This window comes from Chiloscyllium punctatum, chromosome 39 (genome assembly GCF_047496795.1).
Source record: "Chiloscyllium punctatum isolate Juve2018m chromosome 39, sChiPun1.3, whole genome shotgun sequence".
NCBI classification, from domain to species: domain Eukaryota; kingdom Metazoa; phylum Chordata; class Chondrichthyes; order Orectolobiformes; family Hemiscylliidae; genus Chiloscyllium; species Chiloscyllium punctatum.
Window position 1 is genome coordinate 40,938,698 of NC_092777.1, and position 23,684 is coordinate 40,962,381.

General features: G+C 40.7%; 1 protein-coding gene across 1 annotated transcript in view; it reads right to left on the bottom strand.

The window, feature by feature from the left end:
• Positions 1-252: 252 nt before the first annotated feature.
• Positions 253-23,684, bottom strand: part of LOC140463970 (complement C1q tumor necrosis factor-related protein 1-like) — a 54,920-nt gene continuing 31,488 nt past the window's right edge. The window contains exon 3 of the mRNA XM_072558511.1: positions 253-6,205. Coding sequence (XP_072414612.1) covers positions 5,655-6,205 — 551 coding nt within the window. The 3' untranslated portion in view covers positions 253-5,654. The remainder of the gene's footprint in view (positions 6,206-23,684) is intronic.

A 23,684-nucleotide genomic window follows, 5' to 3' on the forward strand; every position in this document is an offset into this window, starting at 1 on the left:
CCACTCTAATCTTGACTCTAATCTCCAGCATCTGCAGTACCCACTTCTGCCCATGCTGTTGATGTCATTCTGCATCAGAGAGCAGTCATCCAGCTAACTGACACTCACACATAGCTAATGGGTCACAATCGCCTCTTTGTAATGGTAGTAAACTGTGGAATTTAAGAAGGATTCCCATTACATCACCAATAAATTCAGATGTGACTATATTATCATTGTGACCAAAGCAAACAATAAATTTATTTCCATTTCAAACCTACATGCAAAAATACAAATATTAAACATAGACTAGAAAGTATGTGCTAACGTCATACAAAATGTTCCAAATTATTTTATCAGCTTTTACAAAATATTTCAATAAACTGAATGGTTTTTGATTAACATATAAAAATGAATAACCTTATTGCTGTGTACCTCAGTGCACAAATGAAGCAAATTGCTTGCATGCATGAATAACATTCTGACCTTGTTCAACCAACAAGCTGGTCAACTGTGATTCTAGCACTCATTCAAAAATCCATATTGCATTGCAGACTGTTACACTTTAAATATCATATTTTCCTTTATGAGTTTACAGACCCCATACAACTCACAAGGCATTAAAGTGACAAGGTCGATATTGATCCTGCAAAATCATAACCAATGCCACATTTCAGAAGCCAAGTGCATGCTGTAATCATCACAAACCATTACTACCCTTGTGCTACAATATATTGTCAAAAAATAGCTTCTAGTCATTGAAAACATAAAAGAACAGTCTAAACCCCTCTTTAATGAAGCTGTTGACTCGGTTATAACCTCTAATGTAGAACCTCAATGGAAACTCCAAGCAGCACCGAATTTGACAAAGTACATTAAATGTCAACACATGTGGCACAACCTGATTTCTGTACCTTTCACAGAGATTTTTAAGAAGGATCATGACTTCAGGGCATATTCTGGTAAAAACTCAAGCTTATTGGAAATAGAAATGAATTCAATTGTAGCTTTTGATTGCTAATAGGAAGGGAAACCTTTCTCATTGCTTTCAGGAATAGATTTGGTGCAGATAAATAGGCAATAATCCAAAATTGATCATCCAGATTTGCAATTCATAGGAACAAATACTTACATTTTAATGTAAAGGAACATAAAATGCTGCAATTTCTCAGCAGGTCAGACAGCATCCATGCAGAGATAAAGAAATAGGTGGGTTTTAATGGAGTCCACAGAACAGCAAACATGTGTGGTGACTTAATGAGATAGGATGCAAAATTTTCATTTCCTGGTAGCGTGCTCAGAGCCAGAGTAAAATTAACAGTGTGTTCACTACACGTCATGCCTCACATCAGCCTGTGATGGGTTTGTATTTGTACAACATGAATACTTACCAGTATAAATAGCATGCGAAACTTCATGTTGCATTGCAGGATATTACTGTTTAAATATCACATCTTCCTTTATGAGATTGCAGACCCTGTGCAACTCATAAGACAGAATTAAACAGCAGGTGGACTGTAGCAGTTCAAGAAGGCAGCTCACGATCACCTTCTCAAGGGCAACTTGGATATGCAATAAATGGTGCCCATGTCAGTGGTGCCCATGTCTCGTGTCCCACAAGTGAATAAAAATGTTTTGTTTTAATAAAGCGCTGCCTTTAAGATCAAATCAGCAGTGCATAGAATATCATTGCATCCAGTTTATATTTGCTTGAAGTTATCATACATCAGTCAGCTTTGTGCATTTGTGGCTGAGATTGCAATTCTGCATGTTGAATTCTACAGCACAAAAATGACAGAGGACTGGAATTGACAAGGCTGAGCCAATGGTGAAGGGTTAGGGGCAGGCTGGCTTTGGAATGGTGCATGGACGAATGGGAGAGGGATCCAGGAGATGACAGAGTGTGTGGTCAGGGCCTTCAATGTTTAGTGGGAAGTGCCTGACATCCCATAGGTGATAAGGGGAAGCTGGGGCAATCAGTCATGGTAAGAAAATAAGGAACCTAAGGTTTTGTTTCACTGCTATGCACATATGTCACTGCTTCAGAGTGTTGCCAGGCACAGTCTTCATGCAGCTTTTGAGTTCACATATAACATTTCAATTATCTCTGTGAAGAGTGAACTCAGACAATTTCCTTTACTATGTATGGAAGGGGGTGTCAGCTGATCCTGCAAGTTCAGCCATGTCCTTTACAGCAGCAAGTACAACATGGTAGCAAGGTGGCACAGTGGTTAGCACTGCTGCCTCACAGCGCCAGAGACCTGGTTCAATTCCCGCCTCAGGCGACTGACTGTGTGGAGTTTGCACGTTCTCCCCGTGTCTACGTGGGTTTCCTCCAGGTGCTCCAGTTTCCTCCCACAGTCCAAAGATGTGCAGGTCAGGTGAATTGGCCATGCTAAATTTACCATAGTGTTAGGTAAGGGGTAAATATAGGGGTATGGGTGGGTTGCGGGTCGGTTTGGACTTGTTGGGCCGAAGGGCCTGTTTCCACACTATAAACTAATCTAAACATCGTACACTAACAAGAATATTCAATAAAGAATGAATGCAAAAACACTTCGCTGTTAGATCCGCAATAAAAGCCTGTTCCTGACATCCCTGTAACTATCTACGCTTGTTAAAGATGGGTACTTCCAGAATTTTCTGCTTTTATTTCACATTTTCAGAATACCACATATTTTGTTTCCATACGTGCAATTATTGCCCCACACAAAACTCATTCTCCCAGTTCTGCATTCTAAATGGATCATTTTAGACAAACTACACAAATAGGAATGTAGTTTTAGTACTCCAGTAATCATAAATAATCACAGAAATTAGGTCTTCAGAACCTAAGATAACTCAAAAATAGGGCAAGGGAATGCAACTTGATGATTCCTACTTACGATTGGTTGGTCTGTCATGTTCCATTATCCATAAGCCTGATATTAGCCGAAGCACTGCTGCCTGTGTCTTTAATTGCACCAAGTCCTGGTCATCCATCACTCCTGCACTCGCAGATCTACATTCCTTAACCAGACACTAATAGCTCAATTTTAAAATTCTCCCCCTCATTTTCAAATCCCTCCATAGCCTTGCCCCTTCTTAATTTCTGTAATCTCTTCCACCGTACTATTCTCTGACATTTCTACACTCTTCAAATTCGGGCCTTGTAGACATTCAAATTTTAATCATTACATCACTGACAATTGTGCCTACATTTGTGAGGCCCCTTAGCTCTGGAATCCTTCCCCATTATTCTTTATCCCTCTACTACACTCACCTTGTTTAAAACACTCCACGAACCTACCTTCACAACCAATCTTTTGGTCATCTGCCTCCTGAATCTTTATGTGCCACGCCAAATTTTGTCTTATAATACTCTTGAACAGCATCTTGGGATGTTTCATTATGTTAAAGGTATTACATAAATACAAGTCGAATAAACAGTGAGCAATGATAACAGCAAGGTTATATGGTTTTATACATAATGCTAATTCATTATAGTTCTGTTGCATTAAAAGAAAACAGTAGTGTGACAATTTGATAGTATTGAATAGAGACAAACCCAAAACCCAAAAGGATGGAATAATACAGCATTTATGAAACATTACAGGCTGTTTAGTTCCCTCATGCAAATATTGCATGTTTATTTTGTTACAGTAGCAGCACAGTTGTCATAAATTTCCAATAAGATTAAGCTCGACTAGAATCAGAAATTGCAGGAAAAGTCTCTGCCCAGCCTACAGTGCACAGAACCCACTTTTGTAATTCTCTAAGCAGACTCACTTACATTAAAAAGTTAAAAATCACGCGACACCAGGTTATAGTCCAACAGGTTTATTTAGAAGTACAAGTTTTCAGAGCTCTGCTTCTTCGTCAATCAGCTTGTGGAGTAGGATCGTAGGAGACAGAACTTATGGCCTTGCTCCGAAAGTTTGTACTTCCAAGTAAACCTTTGGACTATAACCTGATGTTGTGTGATTTTTAACTTTGTCCAGCCGAGTCCAACACTGGCACCTCCACATCATTACATTAAAAAGGCGAGTTCCTGACAATGTAAATACTTGTGATTAAAACATTGTCTGTTTTAAAGCCAGAAATTGAGTGTCTTTGCAGGATTTAAATGGGCAGTTCAAATACTTTGTGATGTTTCAAGGAGGTGGACTTATTTGGTCCCTCTCAATGTCTGGAAGGAGTTCAACAGCTATCCCTACAGTTCAGATGAGGCCATAGAAACTGTGCCAAAGGAAGTGAAACATGTAAGGATGGCTGACAACAGCTCTGTTTGGATTGAAGTACCACAGGAGCCCTATGTGAATGATCCAATGATTATATGACATGGCTACTAGCTCAAATGCTGCAAAATAGGGTATCCATAGCAAAGCAGGGTTCACACTACTTCTCGCCAAGCTGACGTGGGTAACTGACAGCAAGCATACAGATTGGCCCAGAAGTTAAAATTTCCTTACTCCCATGAACAATAAACATGCAAGGATCTGGCAATGGTTTCTCACTCTGCATGCTCGCCAGCTTTGACCAGCTTGACCAGCTTAGGTCTGTTTTTCATCGGAAACCAAATGGAAAATCAAAGATTAAGTGACTGAGGGTTTTGCTGTTGCAGAACTTAGTACAATTTGCTGCATTTCATGGGCCACAATTTCTTTAAATAAAAAAAATCAATGGAATTAAATGGTCCTTACAGTCCAACTGGACCTAAGGGCTGTTTTGTCATGAAAGAAAGATGGCTGATGGCCTAACCTGAGAGTCACCATGCCTCAGGTGAGAGGAGAGGTTAAGAAGGGGAGTCCTTCATAGTAACTTCAGCCAGTGAACTAATACTGTTGGTATCATTTGCATTGCAAAGCAACTATTCACCCAACTGAGCTAACTGGCCCCAGAACAAAACTAGAGCTAAGAGAAAGAGTGACAAATAAAAAGATCATTGTTTACTTACTCAAGGAATCTTAAACATTATTACTGTGGCTAATTTTAAAATAACTTGCTGCACAGGTGGATTGCCGGTTTTAAACTCCTTTAAATATCACTCCATATTTACTTTGACAATTGAAAAATAATGATTAAATCTTGTCCCACCGGTTACACTAAAATTGGCCCCTCAAGATAGGCACAGAGTGGAAGCATTGATTTTGTTGCAGTGATTTCATCCCATAATATATAATCCTAACATTCTTATTTATATGAACTCAGATAATGAGGGAAAATAACTCACTAACATCTTGTTATCTGATAGTTTGATAACAGAGTATAAATTGGACATACATATACTGGTTAGAAAAGCAGGCTGTTTGGTTGTGACATTCTCCATGTTTAGAGACTTTAATATCAGCCACAGAAAACAGCATTCTTGCTTTCTGCATTACAGGGGAGATCTGAATCTTCACCGTTTTCTCTGAATGAACAAAACTGCATGAATTGATAAGACTGACAGTGCCTATTATAGCATCATGGAATGAAAGCAAGCTACAAAAACAAGTACAGATTTCTGTGTTTTGGAAAGGCTGAATAAAAAGAATATAAAAGTAACAAAACTGATTTTAGCTGCTATAAATCGAGATAAGAGACATAAAACAAATTTTATAACAGAAAGATGGAGTTTCCCTTTTGTAAGCTTCCTTATTGCTCTCTAATGACAGTCCCCTATTCATTGAAGTGTTATTGATTTAATTATTCACTCAATTCTCACTGTTTGGTTTAATCAGGTAGCCATTAAAGGTGATGTATGTATCAAAACCATCACTGAAGATGGCATTCTCCCGTTCTCCCTTGAACAAACGAATCCAGACTTCATCATTCTGTTTCAGATCCATCATAATGCTCTGACTTTGCATGATGCTGCGATCACTGGGCTGAGCATAGAGAATGACAACCTCTTCCTCATTCTTCATGATGTGCATATAGGTTTCCTTCTGATTCCAGGTGTGTACATTTAAGCTAAAGTGGTAAATACCTGGAATGGAGCAGTAAAATTTATTTGTGAACATATTAAATTGATCATATAGATTGACATACACAGTATCAAACACCAATGTTTGGAAGTAATTGTTACTGTGAAGTTCTTTCTTTCGGCCAACAGAGAAAGCTGCATAGTACATTTTACATGGCTCTCCGAACCGTCCCGGATTTCCCTTTGAACCTTTTGCACCTGCCGGACCACGGAGTCCAGGGTATCCCATTTTTCCATCTTTGCCGTAAGATCCTCGTGGCCCTTTGTCACCCTTCTCACCTAAAACAAAAATGAAAACAATGTTTTAAAAAGACAGCTAATTGTCACAGGCTGACAGTATCTATCCAACTGGAGAAGCAAATTACTGCAGATGCTGGAATCTGGACTAAAAACAACAAATGCTGGACATCACAGTAGGTCAAGTCAGCATTCCATGGAGAGAGAGAGCAAACTAACGTTCCAAGTCTAGATGACTCTTATTCAGAGCTCACAAGAGGGGACAGCGTTTCAGCAATCGTGGAGGAGGGATGTGGCTGTGGAAGGGTGTGAAGTGTTGGTGAAGAAAAGATGTGGATAGTTCACATTAAGTGATTGGAATGTGAGAATGGCAGAACAATGATGTGTCTAACCATCTAACTGTATTCTTTTCCACTAGCTTAAGGTGAGTGGTGATAATACAACAAGCAGTGAAAACCAAAAATTCAAGATTAAATGCAACAATGATAAGATTTAAGACAAACTTCCCTCAGTAATGCATGAACAATGGTTGTCAATAATGAATAATATTAATAATATGAATATAAATAATAATAATTTATTATTATTCATATTACCCTCCACTCCGACCTATCACAATCAACCCCCACTTTCATCTACCTACTGCATTTCTAGCTACCTTTCCCCAGCCCCACCCTCCTCCCATTTATCTCTCAGCCCCCTTAAATCTCTGCCCCTGCCACATTCCTGATGAAGGGCTTATGCTCAAAACATTGACTCTCCTGGTCCTCAGGTGCTGTCTGACCAACTGTGCTTTTCCAACGCCACATTTTTTGACAATAAAAAAATGTCAGTACATCACGTGCCCCTCTTCTCCAACTCACAAAGCATGACATAACTTCATTTCCATTCAAACAACAAGGGTAAGTCATTATTGTAAAGTAGGAACCAACGATATTTTTAATGCATGTTCTTGTGGTTTCCTACAAATCTTTTCTATTAATCGGTCATTTTTCTACACTTTCACTTCTGTTTACATTGACTCTGTGTTTTGTGATATTTACCAGTTATTCAGATGAGATCTGTATTCCTAGTGCATGATCTGATTTTTTATCAATGAGAAAGCAAAGTATGATTAGAACAATTGATTGTATCTAACGAAAGGTAAATCCTGACGAACAAATTTATTAGAGCTTTCTCAGCAAGTAAGTTGGAGGGTAGGTGCATGGGATCCAATATAGCCATAGAACATTACAGCGCCCTACAGGCCCTTTGGCCTTTGATGTTGTGCCAAACTGTGGAATGAATCTGAAGCCCATCTAACCTACACTATTCATTATCATCCATATGTTTATCCAATGACCATTTAAATGCCCTTAATGTTGGTGAGTCTACTACTGTTGCAGGCCGGGTGTTCCACAGTCTTACTACTCTCTGAGTAAAGAATCGACCTCTGACATCTGTCCTATATCTATCACCCCTCAACTTAAAGCTATGACCCTTTGTGGTAGTCATTACCATCCAAGGAAAAAGGCTCTCATTGTCCACCCTATCCAATCCTCTGATCATCTTGTATGTCTCTGTTAAATCACCTCTCAACCTTCTTCTCTCTAACAATAACAGCGTCAAGTCCCTCAGCCTTTCCTCATAAGACCTTCCCTCCATACCATCATCCTGGTAAATCTCCTCTGCACCTTTTCCAATGCTTCCACATCCTTCCTATAATGACCAGAACTGCATACAATACTGCAAGTGCGGCCACACCCAAGTTTTGTACAGCTGCAACATGACCTCATGGCTCCGAAACTCAATCCCTCTACCAATAAAAGCTACCATATACCATACACCTTCTTAACAACCCTATCAACCTGGGTGGCAATTTTTAAGGGATCTATACACCTGGATACCAAAATCTCTCATCCACTACCAAGAATCTTACCATTAGCCCTGTACTCTGTATTCCTGTTATTCCTTCCAAAGTGAATTACTTCACACTTCTCTGCATTAAACTCCATTTGACACCCCTTAGCCCAGCTCTGCAGCTTATCTATGTCCCTCTGTAACATACAACATCCATTGACACTGTCCACAACTCCATCAACCTTAGTGTCATCCACAAATTTACTAACCCATCCTTTCTATGCTCTCACCCAGGTCATTGGTAAAAATGACAAACAGCAGTGGGCCCAAAACTGATCCTAGCGGTAAACTCCAGGGTGAACATTTCCCATCAACCACCACCCTCTGTCTTCTTACAACTAGCCAATTTCTGATCAAAATGGCAAGACCACCCTCAATCCCATGCTGCCATATTTTCTGCAAAGGCCTACTGCGGGGGAACCTTATCAAACAGTTTACTGAAATCCATATACACCACATCAGCTGCTTTACCCTCATCCAACTATTTAGTCACCTTCGCAAGAACTCAATAAGGTTTGTGAGGCACAACCTACTCTTCACAAAACAGTGTTGACTATTCCTAATTAAATGTTTCCTTTCCAGATGATTATAAATCCTATCTTATCTAATCCTTTCAACAACTTATCCACAACCAAAGTAAGGCTCACTGGCCTATAATTACAGGGTTGTCTCTACTCCCCTTCTTGAAAAAGGGGACCACATTTGCTATCCTCCAGCCTTCTGGCACTATTCCTGTAGACAATGACGACATAAAAATCAAAGCTCTACAATCTCCTCCTGACTTCCCAGAGAATCCAAGTATAAATCCCATCTGGCCCAGGGGACTTATCTATCTTCACACTTTCCAGAATTGCTAACACCTCCTCCTTATGAAACTCAATCCCACCTAGTCTAATAGTCTGTATCTCAGTATTCTCCTCGACAACATTGTCTTTTTCCTGTGTGAACTGATGAAAAATATTCATTTAGCGCCTCTCCCATCTCCACATAGAGTCATAGCGATGTACAGCACGGAAACAGACCCTTCGGTCCAACTTGTCCATGCTGACCAGATATCCTAAATTAATCTAGTCCCATTTGCTAGTACTTGGCCCATATCCCTCTAAACACTTCCAATTTATATACCCATCCAGATGTCTTTTGAATATTGTAATTGTACCAGCCTCCACCACTTCCTCTGGCAGCTTATTCAATACATGCACCACCCTCTGTATGAAAAAAATGCCCCTTAAGTCCTTTCAAATCTTTCCCCTCTCACCCTAAACCGCTGCCCTGTAGTTCTGGACTCCCACACCCCAGGGAAAAGACCTTGTCTACTTACATTTGAATTTCCAAAGACATTCAATAAGGTGTCACACAAAATGTTAATACATAAGATAAGGGCTACTGGTGTTGGAAGTGACCTTTTAGCGTTGATAGAGGAGATGTTAACAGATAGGAAACAAAGAGTATGGATAAATTGGATGTTGCCAATTAATTCCTGATGAAGAGCTTATGCTCGAAACGTCGATTCTCCTGCTCTTCGGATGTTGCCTTACTAGCTATGGTTTTCCAGCACCACACTTTTAGACTGTTGCCAATTAAAGCATGACTAGTAAAATGCCACAAGGATCAGGGCTGGGGTCTATATCTAAAATCTATATTCATTACTTAAACAAGAAGACAAAGAGTAATATACCTAGGTCTGCTGATAATCCAAAGTTAAGTGGAAATGCAAGCCATTTGAATAGAAACAGTCTACAAATAGACATGGATAGGTTAAGTGATTGGACAACAATATGATGGATGGATCATCATAAGAAGAAATATGAGTTTACTCACATTGGCCCTAAGAACAGAAAAGCTGATTGATATTTTTAAAAAGCATGAAACCTATGCATGTGCATGTTATTGAAAGACAGTTGTACAAAGAATGCAACATGTTAGCAGCAGTTAGGAAAGCAAATATTATGTTAGCCTTTATTACAAGGGGATTACAATACAACAATAATCTTGCTATAATTATATGGGGATTTTGTGAAACCACACCTAGAATACTGTGTGTGGCTTTGACATGAATATCTAGGTGAGGATATAATTGCACTGGAGGCACCACAGCAAAAGTTCACTAGATTGGTCCCTGTGATGAAAGGATTGTCCTAGAGGCTGAGTAAACTGGGTTTATCCTCTCTGTAATTTAGCAAAATGAGCTATGATCTCATTGAAGTGTTCAAGATTATTATGGAGCTTGACACTGGATAGATACTAGAAGGTTGTTCCCTGGCTGGAGAACCTAACACAAGGGGGCAATATTTCCAAATGAGGAGCCAATCATTTGGGACTGAGATAAGGAGAAATTTCTTCACTCAAAGATTTAAAGAGTTGAAGCCCAAGATCAACCATGATCATACTGAAAAGTGGTACAGGCTTGACAGGCCATAGCATTTTCTCCTGTTCCTATTTTCAATGTTCCTATGATAAGTTGAATCATTGATTTCCCTACTCCCAGTCCAGGCATCAGGTAAATCAATTAAATACAAAATATATTCCATCTGTAATCATTTGAATTGACCTTCATTTTTCTTTGTATCTTTGTACTTTTGTCAATTGATTTAACACATCTTAAGATCATAAGCTGTAAAAGCCTAAGAGCAGAAGTAGACCATTTGGCCCATCAAGTCTACTTCAGCATTCAATGAACATCCATATTGCCTTAATGGTTAAATGTCTGTGTATTGCAGCCTTGAATATACTTAATGACCCAGCCTCGACAGTCTCCTGTAGTAAATAAGTCCACAGATTCACCACCCTCTGAAAGAAAAAGTAATCCTCTTCATCTCTTCATCTCTTCATCAAAAGCAACCACTTTCTCTGAGATTATTCCCTCTGGTCCTCGACTCCCCTACAAGGGAAAGAGCTTTTCCACATCTACTCTGTCAACCTCTCTAAGAATCTTATATATTTCAATAAGGTCACTTCTCATGCTTCTAAACTGCAATGATTTGAATTTTCTTGATCGACTACTAACTTATTTCAAACCCCACCCCCACATGTTGTTCACCTCCAATACAATTAACCTGTCTGCTATCTGCTCAACAATGCTTGATTTGTCTTATCAATAGCTCTTTCAATTATGCCTTTCTCCTGAGGTTGTACTCCAATGTCCTCACACTCTCTGTGCCTTTGCCTGGCAACTTTCCACATTTCTGTTCTCTCTCCTTATCTACCTACTATTTTCTTTCTCCCTTTCTTCTTCTTTGCTTTTCTTTTCTGTTTTCTGTCTACTCTGTGCCTAGTTAAATCTTGTCTCCCATGCCGTCTGAATGTGTCTCTTCCTTTAGGTCTCGTTCATTCATATTTCTTTCTTTCTAGCTCCAACATACGTGTAAATAAAAAATGTAAATCAACAGGCTGGGCCAGGAGGCCAGATGATGAGATAACAATCATTTATTGAGCAAGTGGTGCTGTTGAGGGAGTGGTGCTCAGGAGCAATGCAGCTGAGTGTAATTATAGCGTGGCAAGTTTACTTTGGCAACTTCAACTAGAAGTCATAATGGAAAAAAATTGACGAGGTGACCAAGAACGCTTATGATAACATTTCATGGCAAATAGGTGACAATAATTTGACCACACAGTACCGTGCATTCATTGCTTCAAACACAAGTTATAAACAACCTTAACATTTGTACTACTTCAATGGAAAAATGGTAAAAAGCTTGAGTATATAGCATCTGATTTGTCCTCAGAACCTCTCAAAAGCATATTACAGTTAAATAAGTATTTATGTGAAATAAAACCTAAAGAAAGAGAAACAAGCATGAAGTTGTCAGAGACAAACATGGCAGCAATTGTTCATCCAGCATGGTCCCACATTTAACAAATGAAATAGGTTGGTAGATAGAACATAGAATATAGCGCATAGAATAGTACAGCACAGTACAGGCTCTTCAGCCCTTGATGTCGTGCCAACCTTTTATCCTAATCTACGATCAAGCTAATCTATATACTCTTCATTTTACTATCATCCATGTGCCAATCCAAGAGTTGCTTAAATGTCCCTAACTTATCTGACTCTACTACCACTGCTGGCAGTGCATTCCACACACCCACCATTCTCTGTGTAACGAACCAACCTCTGACATCTCCCCTAAACCTTCCTCCAAACACCTTAAAATTGTGCCACCTTGTGATAGCTATTTCTGCCCTAGGAAAAAGTCTCTGGCTATCCACTCAACCTATGCCTCTCATCATCTGGTACACATCTATCAAGTCACCTCTCATCCTTCTTTGCTCCAATCAGAAAAGCCTTAGCTCCCTTAACCTTTCTTCATAAGACACAGCCTCCCTACAGGCAACATCCTGGTGAATCTCCTCTGCACCCTCTCTAAAACTTCCATATCTTTCCTATAATGAGACAATCAGAACTGAACACAATATTCCAAGTCTGATCTAATCAGGGCTCTATAGAGCAGTAGCATAACCTCATGGATCTTAAACTCAATCACCCTGCTAATGAGAGCCAACACACCATATGCCTTCTTAACAACTCTATCAACTTGGGTGACAACTTTGTAGGATCTATGGACATGGACCCCAAGATCCCTCTGTTCCCCCACACTGCCAAGAATCCTGCCTTTAACACTATATCCAAATTCGACCTTCCAAAATGAATCACTTCACATTTTTCCAGGTTGAACTCCATCTGCCACTTATCAGCTCAGTTCTGCATCCTGTCAATGTCCCGTTGCAACCTACAATAGCCCTCCAAACTATCCACAACTTCACCAACCATCGTGTCATCAGCAAACTTACTAACCCACCCCTCCACTTCCTCATCAAAGTCATTTATAAAAATCACAAAAAGCAGAGGTCCCAGAACAGATCCCTGCGGAACGCCACTGCTAACCAAGCTCCAGGCTGAATACTGTCCATCTATTACCACCCTCTGTTTTCTATGGGCCAGCCAATTCTGTATCCAGACAGCCAAATTTCCCTATATCCCACACCTCCTTGCTTCTGAATGAGACTACAGTGGTGAGCCTTACCAAATGCCTTGCTAAAATCCATGTACACCACATCCACTGCTCTACCTTCATCAATGTGTTTTGTCACATCCTCAAAGAATAAACAAGGCTTGTAAGGCATGACCTGCCCCTCACAAAGCCATGTTGAATATCTCTAATCAAACTATGGTTTTCCAAGTAATCATAAATCCTGTCTTTCAGAATCCTCCCCAATAATTTACCACAGATATAGGACTGACTGGTCTGTAATTTCCAGGATTATCCTTATTCACTTTCTTGAATAAGGGAATAACATTTTCACCCTCTAATCATCTGGTACTACTCCAGTAGACAGTGAGGATGCAAAGATCATTGCCAAAATCACAGCAATATATTCTCTCACTTCCTGTAGTAACCTTGATTATATCTTGTCTGGCCCAGGAGACTTACCTATCCTTATGTTCTTCAAAATTTTCAACGTATCTTCCTTCTTAACATCAACCTGTTCATCAGCCTGTTTCACGCTATCCTCACAAACGATAAGGTCCCTCTCAGAGTGAATACTAAAACAAAGTATTCATTAAGGACCACCCCATCTCCTCCAACTCCAGGCACAAGTTCCCTCAACCATCCCTGATCAGCCGTACCCTCACTCTGGCCATCCTCTTGTTCCTCACATAAGTGTAGAATGCCTTCAGGTTTTCTTAATCCTACTTGCTAAAGCTTTGTCATGCCTGCTTTTAGCTCTCCCACTCCATTCTTCAGTTCCTTCCTGGCTATCTTGAAACCATCTAGAGCCTTGTCTGATCCTAGCCTCCTCAACTTTAAGTAAGCTTCTTTCTTTCTCTTGACTAGATGTCACACAAGGTTCCTACACCCTACCATCCCTTCCTTGCCTCAGTGAGGCAAACTTATCCAGCACTGTCAGCAAGTACTCCCTAAAAGACCTCCACATTTTATTTTAGATTACCTACAATGTGGAAACAGGCCCTTCGGCCCAACAAGTCCACACCGACCCGCCGAAGCACAACCCATCCTGACCCATTGCCCTACATTTACCCCTGCCCCTAACGCTTTGGGCAATTTAGCATGGCCAATTCACCTAACTTGCACATTTTTGGACTGTGGGAGGAAACCAGAGCACCTGGAGGAAACCCACGCAGACATGGGGAGAATGTGCAAACTCCACACAGTCAGTTGCCTGAGGTGGGAATTGAACCCAGGTCTCTGGCACTGTGAGGCAGCAATGCTAACCACTGTGCCACCATGCCGCCCACTGCATATCCCTGAGAACATCTGTTCCCAATTTAGGCACCCCAGTTCCTGCCTAATAGCATTGTAATTGGATAATCCAGAATTTTTTTTTAATACTGGCAAGGGGATCAGACAAATTCCAAGCTCTACTTCTTATAGCACTACACTGCCTTCAACATGGATGAGTTGACCTTTGTGAAATATCTAATTTAAAGATGTCAACTACAACAATGCAGATCTCTCTTAGTGCTACACTGAAGACACCATAATGGATTATTTGCTCAAGTCATATCCAAGCATTAACTTACTGTCACCTACTGTCTCATACTTCAGACCATTTCTTTATTTCACGTGCTTCTTCAACTACTCAGATTGTTTCAGAGTGATCGTGTTTCAGTCATTATTTGGAGAATCTGGAAACATTGAAAAATAGTGCAGTGTTTCAGGTTTGCTGCTCCTAATTTTCCTATAGAGCTGCTGCCAGGTAATTGAAAACAGCACATCCCACTGTATTAGAACCACCATGGAATAGTGTTTACAAAAACAACATTTACAAAGCCAAGAAAAGGAGCCAGACAGACCCACTTGGCATCATGCCATATGTGCTGTTAGCTTAAGCTGGTGAACATGTTCATTACTGGTTCTTGTTTTTGTCTGTTTGCTTCAGCACAATTTAGTTGATTAAACGTTGGGCTGAACTTTTGTAGGGAGTAATATTAATCACCCCTACAGAAGAAAGGGTTGGTCATGAGATGAGTAATTTTAAAAAAGGTTCACCACAGTTGTATTACAAGGGGGGGAGGGGGGGGGGGGGGTGAGGGTGCATGGCATTACCAACCCTCAGGGACAACGAGTCCCTGAAAAAAGGCATTGTTGACGCCAAATCAATGATTGTCCTTATTCATGGGGTGGGGAGGGATAATGGAACCTAGGCAGTTAAGGAGAGGGTAGGAGGGTGTTAGGTGGAGTCACAAGAGGGTACTACCTTGGACGCTGTGTCCTTGGTACACACAAGGTGTCCCCAAAAGGATAAACCCTCATGCTTCCCATCAGTTCATTGGAGATAGTGAAAAATCAGTTGCCACTTTCCTTTGATTTCCACAACCCACCAAACCATAGCAGCGGAATTACGTTTTTTACTGCCCACTAATTGGCAAGTTAAATGCTTCGGTAAATCTCTCACAATGTAGCTTTTTAAGCTCTCTCTGTTCCAGTTCCATCCTTCACAGATGGAATGATAATGGCCAGCCACGATGTAGATGAATAAGCGCCAACAATTCATCGTTTTTATTTTTACAAGCCCCTTAAAACATCAAAAGAGCCACAGAAGATCAGAGTTCTTTCTTATATGGTGGTTGTTTAAATATTCAGGGCAGATGTTTTGCAGCACAACATGCTGTATTTTTCTCTTCAATCATGGTTCATGAACAACTTCAATCTTTAAAACCCAAGCAATTACATATTTCTTTTAGAAAACAATGTGCACAATCTTCTGAGCCAACATAAGTCAATGAAGGACATGGAAGCCTGGAAAATTAGAACTGATACACAATGCTCTTATGATGATGATGCTCCTTTAACAAGATTATGTTATCCATGGCTGTTTTCAAAAGTGTTGTGCTGAAAGGGCTGAGTTAAATAGTTTTTAGGGCCAATTTGATTTGAGCTAACAGATACTGCCTTAGGAAAAAGGTTTTCAAGATTTTTTTAAAAAACACTTAGATTCTAGGTAATCCAAGATGGAGGATGGGAAAAATTTGTAACTGTAACAGCTGCTCCTTTTTTGAGGTCTTTTCGGTGGTGGAGGTGATTTCCTCGAATTCCAGGAGCAGCAATTACTGTTTTATATGCTGTTGCATTGTTCTGGAACTTTGGAGAAGAGCTTTTAAAAGGGAGAAAGCCAGACAAAGACAGCAAGCACATGGTCTGTAAGGGAGATAGAGAGAGAAATCTGCACTGCTAACTGACACAGCAGCGAATCTGCATAGTTACTGCCTTCCTGTTTGAATTCATGTATTGCTGGACGTCAAAATGTGTCGAGGAAAACTTAACAAATAGCAAAATTCACAGCTGATCTTGAAGGAACCTGTTTGGAAGATGTCACAGCACAGAAACAGATAAGTGAATAGTTTTAAGTATAGCCTTACTATAAATCTACAATAGTGAGTAAAGTGGGTTCAATATTGATTATATGTTTTTTATTGGGATCTGTCTCTTGATTAAATTTTAAAAATATAAACCATAAGTAATAAGTTAGCCTGGAGCAGTGTTTTGTAGAGCAATAAGATGGTGTGATTTTCTGATCTATAGATTGGAAGGAGCAAAATGGCCTTTAGTAGAGTGATATGCTCTTCTTGTCATGTGTGAGAGCTTCGAGAGCATTTCCAGGTTATTGAGGATTAGATCTGCAATAAATGTCATTGGTTGTGAATCCTGTCAGATTGAATGGTTGGAGTGACAGTTAGGAGGCAATGAGGAATTTACAAAAGCTAGGGGATGTGATAGATGGCAGTTATTGGAAGGGTGAAGAGCCACAGATACAGTCAGGTAGATGGGTTAACTCCAAGAAGGGTAGGAGAGGTAGGCAGGTAGTACAGGAGTTTTCTGTGGATATCTCCATTTTAAACAAGTATGCTGTTTTGAAAAATGTAGGGGGTGATAGACTTTCAAGGAAATGCAGCACGAACAGATATAGAATGTGGGTACCAAGACAGGCTGTAACATAATGAGGAATACATCAAGTTCCAAGCAATCAATCGTGTTAGGGGACTCTCTAACCGGAGGTACAGACAGACGTTTCTGTGACCAACAGTGAAAATCAGAATGGTGTGTTGCTTCCTTGGTGCCAGAATCAAGGATATCTCAGAGAGGATGCAGAATATTCTCAAAGGGGAAAGGGACCAGTAGGAGGCCATTGTACACATTGGTACCAACGACATAGGAAGGAAAAAGGTTGAGATTCTGAAGGGAGATTACATAGAGTTGGGCAGGAATTTAAAAAGGAGGTCCTCAAGGGTAATAATATCTGGATTAGTCCCAGTGCTATGAGCTAGTGAGGGTAGGAATAGGAGGATATAGCAGATGAATGCATGGCTGAGGAGCTGGTGTATGGGAGAAGGATTCACATTTTTGGCTCATTGGAATCTCTTCTGGGGTAGAAGTGACTTGTACAAGAAGGATGGATTGCACCTGAATTGGAAAGGGAATAATATACTGGCAGGGAGATTTGCTGGAGCTATCGGGAGGATTTAAATGATTAAGGTGGGACCCAGTGGGACCCAAGGAGACAGTGAGGAAAGAGATCAATCTGAGACTGGCACGGTTGAAAAAGGAAGTGAGTCAAACAGTCAGGGCAGGGAACAAAGTGGAGATCTAGGTAGGACTGATAAATTAAACTGCATTTATTTCAATGCAAGGGGACTAACAGGGGCGGTAGATGAACTCAGGGCATGGTTAGGAACATGGGACTGGGATATCATAGCAATTACCAAAAAGTGGCTCAGGGATGGACAGGACTGGCAGTTTAATGTTTGGTATACAAATGCTAGAGGAAGGATAAAAAGGAAGGCAAGTGAGGAGGGGGAGAGGACTTTTTGATAACGGATAGCATTACAGCTATACTTAGGGAGGATATGCCCAGAAGTACATCCAGGGAGATTACTTGGGTGGAACTGAGAAATAAGAAAGGGATGATCAACTTATTGGGATTGCATTATAGATCCCCAATAGTCAGTGGGAAATTGAGAAACAAATTTGTAAGGCGATTTCAGTTATCTGACAATAGGGTGGTTATGTTAGGGGATTTTAATTTTCCAAACATAGACTGGCACTGCCATAGTGTTAAGGGTTCAAATGGAGAGGAATTTAAGTGTGTACAAGAAAATTTTCTGATTCAGTATGTGGAGGTTCTGACTAGAGAAGGTGCAAAACATGACTTACTCTTGGGAAATAAGGCAGGGCAGGTGACTGAGGTGTCAGTGGGGGAGTACTTTGGGGCCTGCAACCATGATTCTATTAGTTTTAAAACAGTGATGGGAAAGGATAGACCAGACCTAACAGTCGAAGTTATAAATTGGAGGAAGGTTAATTTTGATGGAATTAGGCAAGAGCTTTCAAAATTCACCTCTTCAATATTCTTTGAAGAGGTGACAAGTAGGTTAGACCAGGGAAACCCAGTGGATGTGGTCTATCTAGACTTCCAAAAGGCCTTTGATAAGTTGCCACACGGGAGGCTGCTGAGCAAGGTGAGGGCCCATGGTGTTCAAGGTGAGCTACTGGGATGGATTGAGGATTGGCTGTCTGACAGAAGGCAGAGAGTTGGGATAAAAGGTTCTTTTTCAGAATGGCAGCCAGTGACGAGTGGTGTCCCGCAGGGTTCAGTGTTGGGGCCACTGTTCGCATTATATATTAATGATCTGGATGAAGGGACTGGGGGCATTCTAGCGAAGTTTGCCGATGATACAAAGATAGGTGGACAGGCAGGTAGTACTGAGGAAGTGGGGAGGCTGCAGAAGGATCTAGACAGTTTGGGAGAGTGGTCCAGGAAATGGCTGATGGAATTCAACGTGAACAAATGCGAGGTCTTGCACTTTGGCAAAAAGAATAAAAGCACAGACTACTTTCTAAACGGTGAGAAAATTCGTAAAGCCAAAGTACAAAGGGATCTGAGAGTGCTAGTCGAGGAGTCTCTAAAGGTCAACATGCAGGTTGAGTCTGTGATTAAGAAAGCAAATGCAATGTTGTCACTTATCTCAAGAGGGTAGGAATATAAAAACACCATTGTGCTACTGAGACTTTATAAAGCTCTGGTTAGGCCCCATTTGGAGTACTGTGTCCAGTTTTGGTCCCCACACCTCAGGAAGGACATACTGGCACTGGAATGTGTCCAGCGGAGATTCACACGGATGATCCCTGGAATGATAGGCCTAACATATGAGGAACGGCTGAGGAACTAGCCATTAGGATACAGAACTGGTTCGAAGGCAGATGATAGAGGGTGGTGGTAAAGGGTTGTTTTTCAGACTGGAGGCCTGTGACCAGTGGAGTGCCACAACGATCGGTGCTGGGTCCACTACTTTTCATCATTTATATAAATGATTTTGATTTGAGCATAAGAAGTATAGTTAGTAAGTTTGCAGATGACACCAAAATTGGAGGTATAGTGGATAGCAAAGAAGGGTAACTCAGATTACAACGGAATCTTGATCAGATAGCCAATGGGCTGAGAGTGGCAAATGGAAGTTAATTTAGATAAATGTGAGGTGCTGCATTTTGGGAAAGCAAACCTTAGCAGGACTTATACACTTAATGGTAAGGTCCCGGAGAGTGTTGCTGAACAGAGACCTTGAAATGCAAGTTCATAGCTCCTTGAAAGTAGAGTCGCAAGTAGATAGGATAGTGAAGAAGGCATTTGGTGTGCTTTCCTTTATTGATCAGAGTATTGAGTACAGGAGTTGGGAGGTCAGGTTGTGGAAGTAGTTCAGAAAATATTTACAAGGATATTGCCAGTGTTGGAGGATTTGAGCAATAGAGAGAGGCTGAATAGGCTGGAGCTGTTTTCCCTGGAGTGTAAAAGGCTGAAGGGGGAACCTCATAGAAGTTTATAAGATCATGAGAGGCATGAATAGATAAATAGACAAAGTCTTTTCCCTGGGTGTGGGAGTCCAGAACTAGAGGGCATAGATTTAGAGTGAGAGGGGAAAAATATAAAAGAGACCTAAAGGGCAACTTTTTCACACAGAGGGTGGCGTGTGTATGGAATGAGCTGCCAAAGGACATGGTGGAGGCTGGTACAATTGCAACATTTAAAAGGCATCTGGATGGGTATATGAATATGAAGGGTTTAGAGGAATATGGACCAAGTGCTGACAAATGGGATCAGATTAGGTTAGAATATCTGATCGGCAGGGACGAATTGGCCCAAAGGTTCTGTTTCCATGCTGTACATCTCTATGACTCTGTGACAATGAAAGTGGAATGGCCAGTTTTCCCAGTTCAGCTTTTGCCTGGCTTGGTTTGGTTTGTTTTGGTTTTTAGCAGTCTGGTTGTTCAGCACAAGTAGTCAGGCAGTTTGAGGCTGCTGGTCAAAGATACAACTAAATGAAAGAAGGTGTTCCAGCTGAATCTCTCTGCCATCTCTCCTGTAAGAGTTTATGTTTGATTTTACCTTTTTTGCCAAGGGCTGTTTATGGGGATTGTTGTAGGAAATTGGAACAGCATCATTAAATTGGAATAATCTGTTGGATTTTCGAATAATTTAAATTATTCTATATGCATTTCTCTTTCCTTCGTGTTTCATTTGGTAATCTTGCAAATAAATTCTGTTTTGTATAAAACTAAGTAGTTTGGCCAACTGCATCACTCCTGGAATATCCACTCTACACCTGCTGAAAACAACTGGCAAAGTTAGGATCCGGGATACTTTCTTGAAATGTTTTGAGGGAGTCTGACCTGGTCCATAACACTGTCCCACCTCCACATTTATAAATGCAGGGGATTAACAGCAATGGGTGACCTTCGCATCCCACCTCCATTTAAGACCCAAAGATGGTTACATGGTCACTTAACGACTAGTTAAGATTGTCTTCATGCCTCAGTTGCAATTTTCCCAGCTTCAGATGGACCTGCATGACCAGTTAAACTGCATGTCACCCGATCGCAAAGGGCTGTTCATATGCACCAGTTTGTGCATGCTCAAGGACATGGATAAGGACATTGACAGTCACTGCATTGCTCTTGTTTCCAACCTCATGCCTTGCCCCATGGTCTGGATAAGGCTTTATGGAGTAAGCCTGTAGCCTGTACTCCTAACCTGGCTGGTTCCATTGTGGAAATAGGCATCACCATTGCTTGTCTGCTTCTTTAAGGAAAGCTAATGCTGGCTCCACGTTGCTGTCTAAAGTTTGTTGTTTGGTGAGTGGTTGACAGGTTTAATTGCCTCAACCTCTGAGGTCCTAATTTAGTAACCTGACATCATATTAGTATTGTGCCATGTGATTTGAGGCAGCATTTATTCACAGCATTATAATGCTCACTGGGGAATTCATAATCACATCGTTCCTTTCCTGCCACATAAAAATACATTGGAAGTGCTTGATGGCATCACATTTAGGCCGTCGGAGGGGATTATTTCACACACAAGATCCTTTAGAATTGTTGAGTTGTACAGCACGGATACAATCCCTTTTAGTCCAACTCGTCCATGCCAACCAGATATCCTAAATTATTCTAATCCCATTTGCCAGCATTTGGCCCAAATCCGTCTAAACCCTTTCTATTCATATACCATCCAGACGCCTTTTAAATGTTGTAATTGTACCAACCTCCACCACTTCATCTGGCAGCTCGTTCCATACACACACAACCCTATGCATGAAAACGTTGCTCCTTAGATCCCATTTTTGGTACAATTGCAACATTTAAGAGACATTTAGATGGGTATATGAATAGGAAGGGTTTGGAGGAATATGGGCCAGATGCTGGCAGGTGGGACTAGATTGGGTTGGGATATCTGGCCAGCATGGATGGGTTGGACCGAAGGGTCTGTTTCCATGCTGTATATCTCTATGGCTCTATGACTCTTTTATGTCTTTCCCCTCTCACCTTAAACCTATGCTCTCTAGTTCTGTACTTCCCTACCCTGAGATAAAGACCTTGTCTATTCTCCCTATTTGTGGCCCTTATGATTTTAGAAAACTTTGTAAGGTCACCCCTCAACCTCCAACACTTTGGGAAAATAGCCCCAGCCTATTCATCTACTCCCTATACCTCTTTTGTTACGGAATGGATACAGCAGAGGTTGAAAGTTCTATTAATTTATTTTACAAAATGAAACATTGTTAATCTTGTACTGGGTGCTATCGCTCTTTCTCCATGCATCCATATATCATGCAGAACGGTGCTATTTCTGTCAGTGCTGTGGTGATGCTTCATTATTCACCCAGGCATTTACTAAAATTGTTAATTCCAGAATAATAGAATAAAATCATAATTTTTTGATTTATCTGCGAAAAACATCAAAGCTCCTTGTGAGTGACCTTCACAAGGTCTTAAGCACAAAACTGGATGTATTTCTCACTCTATGCAATTGGTTTGGTCAGTCATTTCTGGAAGGGCAGAAGTCTTCTGCTCATCGCTCAAAACAGAATTATACTCATCACTTTTTAACCCACATTTTAACACTTGCTCCTACACATCTGCTCTGTTTGTCAGCGTGGGCGGCACGGTGGCACAGTGGTTAGCACTGCTGCCTCACAGCGCCAGAGACCCGGGTTCAATTCCCGCCTCAGGCGACTGACTGTGTGGAGTTTGCACATTCTCCCCATGTCTGTGTGGGTTTCCTCCGGGTGCTCCGGTTTCCTCCCACAGTCCAAAGATGTGCAGGGCAGGTGAATTGGCCATGTTAAATTGTCCGTAGCGTTAGGTAAGGGGTAGATGTAGGGGTATGGGTGGGTTGCGCTTCGGCGGGGCGGTGTGGACTTGTTGGGCCGAAGGGCCTGTTTCCACACTGTAAGTAATCTAATCTAAAGAAAGATCCTCTCTTGCCTCATCAATGAGCAACAAAATAAAGCTCGAGTTTTTTATCCTGTCCAAAGACCACACTATTTTTCACAACAACCTGAAAATAAAATCTAGAACTAGCCAGTGGAAAGAATTTGTATCAATAATTATTATGTCACCATTGGCACTTTGACTTTCAGAGCTTTAGGAGTCCATTGGGGAATACATTGTTTCTAAAAGGATTTTCATCACCATTTTGTATTTAGCCGGTTGCCATTAAATCAAGGGCAATCAGCATCCTTTCAGATCCAAGGCCCAATTCTAGCACTGAAACACAGAATCAATTGCTAGCTACTTGCTGGCTCAGTGAACTGAAGATAAAATGACAAAATACCTAATTTAAGCTGTAATAATGTCAACAAAATGGAGGCTATTTCTTCTTCGTTAAGAAATATTTTTAACTAGGATCTCTGGAGAAATATTTCAGGGAGAATGTACTTACTTCCTTTTGTACATGACAACATAATGCAAAGCAAAACTGCTCATATTGAGACCTTGATACCAATCTGGTCAATTTTCCTGCCATGAATCCAAAATTTCAGCTTTTGAAGGCCTATTTTTAGCATCATATTTTGCAACGTGGCATTTAAATCTTAGCTAGAACAAGCAAGCCAGGAGAGTAGCTTTTCCAATGTTATATTATTCAATTTATACTTGTTATTTAACTGAGGTAGACAATTTACACATTGAAATCCAAACTCAATAATCACAGGAATGACAGTCTTCCAGATTCAACATTGAATTCAACAATTTCAGCTATAAACTGTCGCCTATTTTGCTTCTTTTTCTTTACATATTTTAGTTTTGCTCTTAGTTTCGATTACAGA